General features: G+C 49.3%; 1 protein-coding gene across 1 annotated transcript in view; it reads left to right on the top strand.

The window, feature by feature from the left end:
* Positions 1–12,453, top strand: part of POLE2 (DNA polymerase epsilon 2, accessory subunit) — a 63,909-nt gene extending 51,456 nt beyond the window's left edge. Inside the window, 3 exon segments of the mRNA XM_060261696.1 lie at positions 114–290; positions 8,919–8,986; positions 12,304–12,453. Of these exon segments, the coding sequence (XP_060117679.1) occupies positions 114–290; positions 8,919–8,986; positions 12,304–12,322 (264 nt within the window). The 3' untranslated portion in view covers positions 12,323–12,453.
* Positions 12,454–12,950: the final 497 nt, after the last annotated feature.

The raw sequence follows: 12,950 nt of genomic DNA, 5'->3' as shown, positions 1-12,950 counted from the left end.
AACCTGGGTCTACCAGGTCCTAGTCCAAGCATTACACCACACTGGCTCTCAAGGCTTGTTGCTTTGCATTCTGGGAAATCTGTTATTGAATTCCTTTGTTCTTCCCCTTGCAGTTTGTAAAGACTATCTTGTCACAAGGCCATCTTTCTCCGCTCCCTCTTTACGTCAGTCCTGTGTACTGGGCCTACGACTACACCTTGAGAACCTACCCTCTGCCAGACGTTATTGTTTTTGCTGACAAATACGACCCATTCACCGTGACCAACACCGATTGCCTCTGCATGAATCCTGTAAGTTTCATTTAACGGCATATCAAAAGGCGTTTCAAATTAACAAAGCAAATGCACAGTGCTTATAGAATGTAATTGATCCTGTTTGTAGTGTTCTGCGTGTGTGTGTGAAGTCCTGTCCAGTTGCCAGGGCCGGCCATTCCAGAAGGCAAACTAGGTGATCGCCTAGGGCGCTGGCCTTCTAGGGGCACCACATTAGGCGCCCCCCATGTGACTTGGTGATGTTATCAGTGTGGGGAGGGGGAGGCACAAGAAGTTAGGGGGGAGAGGGGAGGCACAATAAATGTAGTTTAAGTATCAACTTTGACTCGTTCTTGAATCCGTAGACTTGACATTGCCTAGGGCGGCAGACAGTTTGGGGCCGGCTCTCCCAGTCACTTCTGACTTATGCGACTGTATGAATTTACAACCTCCAAAACATCCTCTTGTGAACAGCCTTACACAGACCTTGCAAGCTGAGTGTTGGACTGGAGGGGCCATTGGCCTGATCCAACATGGCTTCTCTTATGTTCTTATGTGACACAGAGTGTTGGACTGGAGGGGCCATTGGCCTGATCCAACATGGCTTCTCTTATGTTCTTATGTGACACAGAGTGTTGGACTGGAGGGGCCATTGGCCTGATCCAACATGGCTTCTCTTATGTTCTTATGTGACACAGAGTGTTGGACTGGAGGGGCCATTGGCCTGATCCAACATGGCTTCTCTTATGTTCTTATGTGACACAGAGTGTTGGACTGGAGGGGCCATTGGCCTGATCCAACAGGGCTTCTCTTATGTTCTTATGTGACACAGAGTGTTGGACTGGAGGGGCCATTGGCCTGATCCAACATGGCTTCTCTTATGTTCTTATGTGACACAGAGTGTTGGACTGGAGGGGCCATTGGCCTGATCCAACATGGCTTCTCTTGTGTTCTTATGTGACACAGAGTGTTGGACTGGATGGGCCACTGGCCTGATCCAACATGGCTTCTCTTATGTTCTTATGTGACACAGAGTGTTGGACTGGAGGGGCCATTGGCCTGATCCAACATGGCTTCTCTTATGTTCTTATGTGACACAGAGTGTTGGACTGGAGGGGCCATTGGCCTGATCCAACATGGCTTCTCTTATGTTCTTATGTGACACAGAGTGTTGGACTGGAGGGGCCACTGGCCTGATCCAACATGGCTTCTCTTATGTTCTTATGTGACACAGAGTGTTGGACTGGAGGGGCCATTGGCCTGATCCAACATGGCTTCTCTTATGTTCTTATGTGACACAGAGTGTTGGACTGGAGGGGCCATTGGCCTGATCCAACATGGCTTCTCTTATGTTCTTATGTGACACAGAGTGTTGGACTGGAGGGGCCATTGGCCTGATCCAACATGGCTTCTCTTATGTTCTTATGTGACACAGAGTGTTGGACTGGAGGGGCCATTGGACTGATCCAACATGGCTTCTCTTATGTGACACAGAGTGTTGGACTGGATGGGCCACTGGCCTGATCCAACATGGCTTCTCTTATGCCTTATGTGACACAGAGTGTTGGGCTGGATGGGCCACTGGCCTGATCCAACATGGCTTCTCTTATGTTCTTATGTGACACAGAGTGTTGGACTGGAGGGGCCATTGGCCTGATCCAACAGGGTTTCTCTTATGTGACACAGAGTGTTGGACTGGATGGGCCATTGGCCTGATCCAACATGGCTTTTCTTATGGGACACAGAGTGTTGGACTGGATGGGCCATTGGCCTGATCCAACATGGCTTCTCTTATGTTCTTATATGACACAGAGTGTTGGACTGGAGGGGCCATTGGCCTGATCCAACATGGCTTCTCTTATGTTCTTATGTGACACAGAGTGTTGGACTGGATGGGCCATTGGCCTGATCCAACATGGCTTCTCTTATGTTCTTCTGTGACACAGAGTGTTGGACTGGATGGGCCATTGGCCTGATCCAACATGGCTTCTCTCATGTTCTTCTGTGACACAGAGTGTTGGACTGGATGGGCCAGTGGCCTGATCCAACAAGGCTTCTCTCATGTTCTTATGTGACACAGAGTGTTGGACTGGAGGTGCCATTGGCCTGATACAACATGGCTTCTCTGATGTTCTTATGTGACATAGAGTGTTGGACTGGATGGGCCATTGGCCTGATCCAACATGGCTTCTCTTATGTTCTTATGTGACACAGAGTGTTGGACTGGATGGGCCATTGGCCTGATCCAAATGGCTTCTCTTATGTTCTTATGTGACACAGAGTGTTGGACTGGATGGGCCATTGGCCTGATCCAAATGGCTTCTCTTATGTTCTTATGTGACACAGAGTGTTGGACTGGATGGGCCATTGGCCTGATCCAAATGGCTTCTCTTATGTTCTTATGTGACACAGAGTGTTGGACTGGAGGGGCCACTGGCCTGATCCAACATGGCTTCTTTGACTGAGTCCATCCAGCTCATGTTGGGTCTTCCTCTTTTCCTGCTTCCTTCAGCTTTTCCTAGCACAATTGTATTTTTCTGTGACTTGTCTTCTCATCATGTGACCAAAGTGCAATAGCCTCAATTTGGTCATTTTAGTTTCTAGGGAGAGTTTGGACTTGAGTTTATCTAGGGCATATGGAGCAGAGGTCCATCAGTGGCTGTTAACCACAGCTCATCATTGGAGCTCTCTGTCTGGGGCAGGTGATGTTCTGTATTCTTGGTGCTTGGGGGGGGGGGGGGGGTCAACAGTAGGAGGGCTTCTAGTGTCCTGGCCTCGCTGGTGGACCTCCTGATGGCACCTGGCTTTTTTGGCCACTGTGTGACACAGAGTGTTGGACTGGATGGGCCATTGGCCTGATCCAGGATGGCTTCTCTTATATTCTTATGCCTGGGGCAGTAATGCTCTGTGGTGCTTGGGTGGGGCAAAAGTGGGAAGGCTTCTAGGATCCTGGCCCCGTTGGTGGACCTCTTCATAGCACCTGGGTTTTTTGGTCACTGTGTGACACAGTGTTGGACTGGATGAGCCGTTGGCTTGATCCAGTATGGCTTCTCTTATGTTCTTATGTCTGAGGCAGTGATGCTCTGTATTCCTAGTGCTTGTGGGTTGGGGGGGGACAGTGGAAGGGCTTCTAGTGTCCTGGTCCCCCTCGAATTGGCACCTGGGTTTTTTTGCCACTGTGTGACACAGTATGTTGAACTGGATGGGCCGCTGGCCTGATCCAACACGGCTTCTCTTCTGTTCCTAACCCACTCGTTTATCTTTCGGGTGGTCTACGGCATCTGTAAAACTCCTCCAACACCACATTTCAAAAGAATCAACTTCCTTCTAGTCAGCTTCCTTCACTGTCCAACTTTCCCACCCACACATAGTAACTGGGAATACTGTAGTATGTATCATCTTGATCTTGGTTGCCAGAGACACATCCCTGCACTGAAGAAACTATTCTAGCTCCTCCATGGCTGCCCTTCCTGGCCTCAATCTGCCTCTGTTTTCTCGGTCGCAACCTCCCTTGCGGCTGCAGCGTCGTTCTAGTATACAGCTGTTCAGACTTGCCCTTTCAAACTCCATCTGTGCATATCTCTGCGCAAGTTTTGTTTTCATGCAAAAGTTGAGGGACGCCCTCAAACGGTGGTGACCAAGTTTATCCCCTTTTTTCCATAAGCTCTTAAACAGAGTTTCTGAAGCAGCTGCTGCTTCACTGTTCTATTTTATTTACATTGTTCACAGTCCGCCTTTCTCGTGGGGACCCGAGGCGGATTACACCAAGCGTGTCGATAATATCAACAGGATGGGACGTTCAGTAGAAGAAGATGAAGATGATGTTGGATTTATATCCTGCCCTCCAATCCGAATCTTAGTGGCTCACAATCTCCTTTATCTTCCTCCCTCACAACAGGCACCCTGTGAGGTGGGTGGGGCTGAGAGTGCTCTGACAGAAACTGCCCTTTCAAGGACAGCTCTGCGAGAGCTATGGCTGACCCAAGGCCATTCCAGCAGGTGCAAGTGGAGGAGTGGGGAATCAAACCCGGTTCTCCCAGATAAGAGAGCTATGGCTGACCCAAGGACATTGCAGCAGCTGCAAGTGGAGGAATGGGGAATCCAACCCGGTTCTCCCAGATAAGAGAGCTATGGCTGACCCAAAGTCCTTCCAGCAACTGCAAGTGGAGGAGTGGGGAATCAAACCCGGTTCTCCAGATAAGAGAGCTCTGGCTGACCCAAGGCCATTCCAGCAGCTGCAAGTGGAGGTGTGGGGAATCAAACCCAGTTCTCCCAGATAAGAGAGCTCTGGCTGACCCAAGGCCCTTCCAGCAGCTGCAAGTGGAGGAGTGGGGAATCAAACCCAGTTCTCCCAGATAAGAGAGCTCTGGCTGACCCAAGGCCATTCCAGAAGCTGCAAGTGGAGAGTCTGCACACTTCACCAAGCCAGTGTATTAGGAGTGTAGATGTCTGGGACCACCAGAAATGAAACACAGCACAATTATTCACAGGATACATTAAGTAGCGGAAAATTTACATAGCTAGGTATGCATGGTAGCTTAGACCACAAACTGTAATCATTTATCCAAGTGAGCTTGTGAATCGAGATGGGCATGAACCAGGAGCTTGGTTTGCAAACAGAACAGGTTCCTATACCCTGCTTTCTGCTCCCTGCTGCTTTTCACAGGGACCAGAAAGCAGGGGCTTTAATGGAACGGAGCTGAACCCAAGAAGGCCCATTTAAGCAGCTGAGCCCAAAACAGCTGAGCCACGAGAGCGAGCTGTGCCCCCATGGCTCAGCTGATTCTGACCTAAACAGCTGAGCAGCTGGGAGTAGCCTGCTCCTTGGCAGCTTTTGCAGGGGGGGGGGAGCAGGGATTTAAACCCCTGCTTTTTGCTCCCCACGAACCTCCACAAACCGTTTTAAAAGTCTGTGCAGTTTGCAAACCACGAACCAGTCAAAGTTCATCACGAACAAAAAGCTCATGAGAAGACGTCGACGACTGCAGATTTATACCCTGCCCTTCTCTCTGAATCAGAGACTCACAGCGGCTTACAGTCTTCTTTATCTTCCTCCCCCACAACAGGCACCCTGTGAGGTGGGTGGGACTGAGAGGGCTCTCACAGCAGCTGCCCTTTCAAGGACAACCTCTGCCAGAGCTATGGCTGACCCAAGGCCATGCCAGCAGGTGCAAGTGGAGGAGTGGGGAATCAAACCCGGTTCTCCCAGATAAGAGAACTCTGGCTGACCCAAGGCAATTGCAGCAGCTGCAAGAGGAGTGGGGAATCAAACCCGGTTCTCCCAGATAAGAGAGCTCTGGCTGACCCAAGACCATTACAGCAGCTGCAAGTGGAGGAGTGGGGAATCCAACCCGGTTATCCCAGATAAGAGAGCTATGGCTGACCCAAGGCCATTCCAGCAGGTGCAGGTGGAGGAGTGGGGAATCAAACCCGGTTCTCCCAGATAAGAGAGCTCTGGCTGACCCAAGACCATTCCAGCAGCTGCAAGTGGAGGAGTGGGGAATCAAACCCGGTTCTCCCAGATAAGAGAGCTCTGGCTGACCCAAGGCCATTCCAGCAGGTGCAAGTGGAGGAGTGGGGAATCCAACCCGGTTCTCCCAGATAAGAGAGCTCTGGCTGACCCAAGGCCATTCCAGCAGGTGCAAGTGGAGGAGTGGGGAATCAAACCCGGTTCTCCCAGATAAGAGAGCTCTGGCTGACCCAAGGCCATTCCAGCAGCTGCAAGTGGAGGAGTGGGGAATCAAACCCGGTTCTCCCAGATAAGAGAGCTCTGGCTGACCCAAGGCCATTCCAGCAGGTGCAAGTGGAGGAGTGGGGAATCCAACCCGGTTCTCCCAGATAAGAGAGCTCTGGCTGACCCAAGGCCATGCTAGCAGGTGCAAGTGGAGGAGTGGGGAATCAAACCCGGTTCTATCAGATAAGAGAGCTATGGCTGACCCAAGGCCATTCCTGCAGCTGCAAGTGGAGGAGTGGGGAATCCAACCCGGTTCTCCCAGATAAGAGAGCTCTGGCTGACCCAAGGCCATGCTAGCAGGTGCAAGTGGAGGAGTGGGGAATCAAACCCGGTTCTATCAGATAAGAGGGCTCTGGCTGACCCAAGGCCATTCCAGCAGGTGCAAGTGGAGGAGTGGGGAATCCAACCCGGTTCTCCCAGATAAGAGAGCTCTGGCTGACCCAAGGCCATGCTAGCAGGTGCAAGTGGAGGAGTGGGGAATCAAACCCGGTTCTCCCAGATAAGAGAGCTCTGGCTGACCCAAGGCCATTCCTGCAGCTGCAAGGGGAGGAGTGGGGAATCAAACCAGGTTCTCTCAGATAAGAGAGCTCTGGCTGACCCAAGGCCATTCCAGCAGCTGCAAGTGGAGGAGTGGGGAATCAAACCCGGTTCTCCCAGATAGGAGAGCTCTGGCTGACCCAAGACCATTCCAGCAGCTGCAAGTGGAGGAGTGGGGAATCAAACCTGGTTCTCCCAGATAAGAGAGCTCTGGCTGACCCAAGGCCATTTCAGCAGGTGCAAGTGGAGAAGGGGGGAATCAAACCCGGTTCTCCCAGATAAGAGAGCTCTGGCTGACCCAAGGCCATTCCAGCGGGTGCAAGTGGAGGAGTGGGGAATCAAACCCGGTTCTCCCAGATAAGAGAGCTCTAACTGACCCAAGGCCATTCCAGCAGGTGCAAGTGGAGGAGTGGGGAATCCAACCCGGTTCTCCCAGATAAGAGAGCTCTGGCTGACCCAAGGCCATTCCAGCAGGTGCAAGTGGAGGAGTGGGGAATCCAACCCGGTTCTCCCAGATAAGAGAGCTCTAACTGACCCAAGGGCATTCCAGCAGGTGCAAGTGGAGGAGTGGGGAATCCAACCCGGTTCTCCCAGATAAGAGAGCTCTGGCTGACCCAAGGCCATTCCAGCGGGTGCAAGTGGAGGAGTGGGGAATCCAACCCGGTTCTCCCAGATAAGAGAGCTCTAACTGACCCAAGGCCATTCCAGCAGGTGCAAGTGGAGGAGTGGGGAATCAAACCCGGTTCTCCCAGATAAGAGCCCGCACACTTAACCACGACACCAAACCGGCCGGTTCATGCTGATCTCTCTCAGAGAACCCTTTTGTTTGTCTTCTGCAAATAAAGCAGGCATGATGGTTTTCATTTTGTGGAGAAAACATTCTGTTCCCGTGTCAAGACTGGCGTGAGTGGTTTTATTTTGATGAGGTTTTTTGTCGTCCTCTGTGCCTCAAGACCTGTTGTACTACAGTCTTATGCCTAATTCACTCCTGAATGTAAGTTACCTTTACTCGGTACTTCGGTGCTGAAAACCTACATGATGCCTCTCGAACAACAATTCTGTTACCCTGAACATTTCCATTTTTTACCCCCATCGTGTTCCCCTTATAAGAATGGCCTCCCAAACAGCTCTAGCTTACACATTTTGGCACTGAATCCTACAAGTATGCGCAGCAAGGTGCAGAACCCGCCTCGGAGGAAGAGCGTTTTCCACTGAGGAACTCAGGGCTTTTTTTTTTTTTTTAGCAGAAACTCCTTTGCATATTAGGCCACACCCCCTGATGTAGCCAATCCCGCTGGAGCTTACAGTAGGCTCTGTACGAAAAGGCCTGGAAGCTCTTGGGAGGATTGGCTACATCGTGAGTGCGTGGCCTAATATACCAAGAAGTTCCCCAGGCTCCACCCCCAGATTTCCAGGAGTTTCCTGGCCTCGATCTGGCAACCCCACTGCCTATCCCCTTCCGGTGGCTAGGAGAGACCTGGGAACTCTGGATCCAACCCAGTGCACGCTCTCTCATTTATTTTCTTTGTGTTCTACTCTGGCACTTAAGAACATAAGAGAAGCCATGTTGGATCAGGAAACAAAAAGCAAGGAGATACACATTTGGACAGTTGTCCCCGCTTGCCAAATTAGCTTTGTTGTTGAGTTGGTTCACGTTATTTTTGTAATGCTGATCTGTGCCCCTTGGGTCATTCGAACGGCAGCCTGTCAAGCATCGATATTTCGCAATAATCAAGCGTTTGTTCTTTAATCAAAAACTTGTTTTATTGTAAAACTCCATAGCTTGCTTCCAGGACAGATTCCTTGGAAGTAATTGCTTACATAGTATGGAATAGTATCTTATAGGCAGACTTCAAAAGGCAGGGTTACAGATAACTTCAAAAGAATAACATAAAAGATGCAAATTGAGTTGAGGGTTCAAAGGCTACTTTCTAGTATCTCTTTTATGACCAAAGAATGTTAGTTAACGGCAACATCTCCCTTTCTCACACCATCTCTGCGAGCTGATAAGGCATGGCTGTGTGAATCTGGGGGAGAGGCAGTCTACACCGTTAATACAAGCTTACTCTAAACATCCTGGGTCCAGATGGATTTATTATACATCCAAAGGAGGGGGGGGGAGAGGAGGGGGGAGAAGAAAAGGGAAAAAGAAAGGTGATAACTCTGCTGTAAATCCGGCCTGTTTACTAGGTACAATTAAAACCAGCATTTAGAAATAGCATGCTTGACACAGCCAGTATTACTGTTGAAAGCTGGGATACCAGGTAAGGGATATTCCAAATGACTATGAAGGGCGGGGCACTAGTAGCTGGAAATGGCTGTCAGAGAAGGGTGTCGGCTCAGCAAGATATTAAAGGGGCTCTTACACAGTTGCGTTTTCCCTCTTTTCATCGTAGGGATCTTTTCCAAGGAGTGGTTTTTCATTTAAAGTGTTCTATCCTTCTAACAAAACAGTCGAAGACAGGTAAGATCTTCTATTACTTTATCTTGCAGCAGTTGTGACCACGCTTCGGGGCTGTTCTTAGCTTCCGAATATAAGAAGAAGATGATGATATTGGATTTATATCCCGCCCTCCACTCCTAAGAGTCTCAGAGCGGCTCACAATCTCCTTTACCTTTCTCCCCCACAACAGACACCCTGTGAGGTGGGTGGGGCTGGAGAGGGCTCTCACAGCAGCTGCCCTTTCACGGACAACCTCTGCCAGAGCTATGGCTGACCCAAGGCCATTTCAGCAGGTGCAAGTGGAGGAGTGGGGAATCAAACCCGGTTCTCCCAGATAAGAGTCCGCACACTTCACCACTACACCAAACTGGCTCTAAAACTAAAATGGGGAGGGGGGGGGTTGTCATTTGTTGTGTCATAAAGGGTTAGGCAAATCCCTTGAATATCATGTGGTTTATCTTTATTTTCATTGCTTTGCTTATTGTGAACTGTTGCGTTGGGCTAAAATAAAGTTTTAAAAATGTTTTTTTTTAAAAAAAAAAAATACAGCGTTAGGCATACTTGGGAAAGACGCAGCACAGGAAATAACCAAGGTAAAAATCATACATAAAAATTCTTGCAATGCAGTGCCATTGTGCATGTGTAAAGGGCCTCAAGTTGCAGCTGATGTGTAGTGACCCCTGAAAGGGGCTTTCAAGGTAAATGAGAAGCAGGGGTGGTTGGCCATGGCCTTCTTCTGCAGAGCCTTCCTTGGTGGTCTCCCTTCCTTCCCTGCTTAGCTTCTGAGACGGGGTTCCAACAATATCCTAATAGCCACTGACGGACCTTTGCTCCATATGCTTATCCAATCCCCTCTTGAAGCTGTCTATGCTTGTAGCTGCCACCACCTCCTGTGGCAGTGAATTCCACATATTAATCACCCTTTGGGTGAAGGAGGACCTCCTTTTATCCGTTCTAACCCGACTGCTCAGCAATTTCAAGGAATGCCCACGAGCATCTAGAAACATACAAAAGCTTACGTTCTAAATAAAACTTAGTTGGTCTTAAAGGTGCACTGGTGTACTGCTCTGATCTAGAAACAAGTCAGCGATAAAGACCGTTATGCGATGTTTCTCACGCAAGAACAAATCTGAAAGAAAATCTACAAGCCTTTAGAGATTACGATGTCTCCAACGGCTACTGCAAAAAAAGTCTGTTGTGTGAATTACCACTGATTGGCAATGTACAATGAACAGAGTCAGTGATTTGGGTATACTCAAAAAAGGGAATTGTGTGTCACACAGTGGCCAGGGACTGTCAGGAGATCCACCAGCAGGGCCAGAACTCCAGAAACCATCCCACTGTCCCCCCCCCCCCCCCCCGGCCACAAAAAACAAGAAACAGAGCCTCACTGCCCCAGATATATAGCCAGTATGGTGTAGTGGTTAAGTGTGCGGACTCTTATGTAGGAGAACCGGGTTTGATTCCCCACTCCTCCACTTGCACCTGCTAGCATGGCCTTGGGTCAGCCATAGCTCTGGCAGAGGTTGTCCTTGAAAGGGCAGCTGCTGTGAGAGCCCTCTCCAGCCCCACTCACCTCACAGGGTGTCTGTTGTGGGGGAGGAAGGTAAAGGAGATTGTCAGCCGCTCTGAGACTCTGTCCTTGAAAGGGCAGCTGCTGTGAGAGCCCTCTCCAGCCCCACCCACCTCACAGGGTGTCTGTTGTGGGGGAGGAAGGGAGAGGAGATTGTAGGCCGCTCTGAGCCTCTGTCCTTGAAAGGGCAGCTGCTGTGAGAGCCCTCTCCAGCCCCACCCACCTCACAGGGTGTCTGTTGTGGGGGAGGAAGGGAGAGGAGATTGTAGGCCGCTCTGAGCCTCTGTCCTTGAAAGGGCAGCTGCTGTGAGAGCCCTCTCCAGCCCCACCCACCTCACAGGGTGTCTGTTGTGGGGGAGGAAGGGAAAGGAGATTGTGGGCCGCTCTGAGACTCTGTCCTTGAAAGGGCAGCTGCTGTGAGAGCCCTCTCCAGCCCCACCCACCTCACAGGGTGTCTGTTGTGGGGGAGGAAGGGAAAGGAGATTATGAGCCACTCTGAGACACTTCGGAGTGGAGGGTGGGATATAAATCCAATATCATCTTCTTCTTCTTCAGATATAGTGTTCCATTCCATCTGTACATTGTAGCTAATTGCCACTGATGGACTTCTGCTCCATATATTTATCCAGTCCCCGCTTGAAGCTGCTACCACTTCCTGTGGCAGTGAATTCCATGTATTAATTACGCTTGTTAATGAACAAGTTAGAAACCACCAGATCTGGGACCGAGCCCTGCGGTACTCTCCTCTTACCCGCCCCCCTCCCCAATGGTCCTTCTAAGCTGCAGAGTCTTGTGAACAAAAATTCTACTTTGTGAGGTACTGGCGTTAAAGTTGTGAGGTACTGGCAATAACGTCGTGAGCTAATGCATAAGTTAGTGTGCTCTGGGGCCATTTTTCCTGAGCTAAGCTGGAGGCTAAAAATCTGTGAGCTAACTCACGCTAACTCAGCTTAGAGGAAACACTGCCCCCCCCCACCCGTGGAAACTGCCCGTTTATACTCACAGTGTTTCCTGTTAATTAACCAGTTTTTAATCCACAAGAGGACTTGTCCTCTTAATCCCCTGACTGCAGAGTTCACTTAGGAGACTTTGATGAGGTGCTTTATGAAAAACTTCTACCTGGCCACTCTTGTCAACACGTTTTGTTCTCCCCCCTCAGAGTATTCTAAAAGGTGTGATAAGATCTTCCCGTACAGAACCCCATACTGATTCTTCCTGGGTAGCTTTTGTTCATCCGTCTTGCTGTAGCTGCACTTTCAAAGTACAGTAATATTTACTTGGACATGTTTGTGATTTTTCAGCTCCATCGTGACTGCCTAAAAGCTTTCCTCTTGCTTTTAAACGTAAAACTAATAAAGTCGAGGGGACCCCTGCCATCTGGAAAACATCCAAGTACAATTTTAAGGGAATTAAATCTGCAGCAATGAAGGCTTACTGTCGAGAGGCACTCTCAGCAGACTCCCTGTGAAGTACAAATCATTCCTTTTATGTTGCATTAAACAGAACTTAAATCCTCAGTCTGTGGGACAAGGCGTTCTCAAATCTGTGTGATGGAGGCCTTTGGTGCCTCCGTCAAACACCCAAATCAAGAATATTCACGTAATCAAACGTTGGCTTTCTTCTGTGCAACCGCAGGAAACTCCCTTGAAGTCTCTAACAGCTGTCTTAAGACAGTAAACATCCAGTTATTAAGGAAAGATGGCAGTATGTTTCAAGGAACTCGGATGCATTTATATAACTTTAAAATGCTTTTTCTTGTTTTCAGCAAACTCCAAAATCTTTGAAGCCCAGTCGAGAACAACCAATCGAAACAGTCTGGCCGTAGCACTGTGGATCTTCAGGATCATTAATTTTTATTATGTGTGAAAGATAAATATAGCCGTTTTGTAAATAAACTGTCATGTGAAAGAGAAAAGAGTGTCAACCTTTAAAAAGCGATCCCTGGAATAGAGATGAACTGGGCTGCGGGGGGGTGGGGGGGGGACAGAGTGTGCCGTAAAGAAAGATGGTAAGTTCCCACCTTGCAGATAGAATTACTTCTCTCTCTCTCTCTCTCTCTCTCTCTCTCGGCTTGGCTTCGCGAACGAAGATTTAAGAAGGGTGCAATAGTCCACGTCTGCTGCAGGCTCGCTGGTGGCTGACAAGACCAATGCAGGACAGGCAGGTCCGGCCACAGTGGCTGCAGGGAAAAGTCTGATTTAGGGTTGGTTACTTCTACTGAAAAATAAAACCTCTGCTACATATTAGCTCAAAAGCTTTGTTCATGGTATTTGTAGCCCGCCTTTCTCACAGGACTCCAGGTGGGTTACACGGAGTCAGTACAATCAACAAAATGGAACATTAGATAACCAGTAAATTAGGATATATGAATTCTGAAACCACCAGAAAGAACTGAAGTATTCAGATGACATA

Source organism: Heteronotia binoei, chromosome 21, assembly GCF_032191835.1.
Source record: "Heteronotia binoei isolate CCM8104 ecotype False Entrance Well chromosome 21, APGP_CSIRO_Hbin_v1, whole genome shotgun sequence".
Classification (NCBI taxonomy): domain Eukaryota; kingdom Metazoa; phylum Chordata; class Lepidosauria; order Squamata; family Gekkonidae; genus Heteronotia; species Heteronotia binoei.
This window is presented reverse-complemented; position numbering and strand designations above follow the sequence as displayed.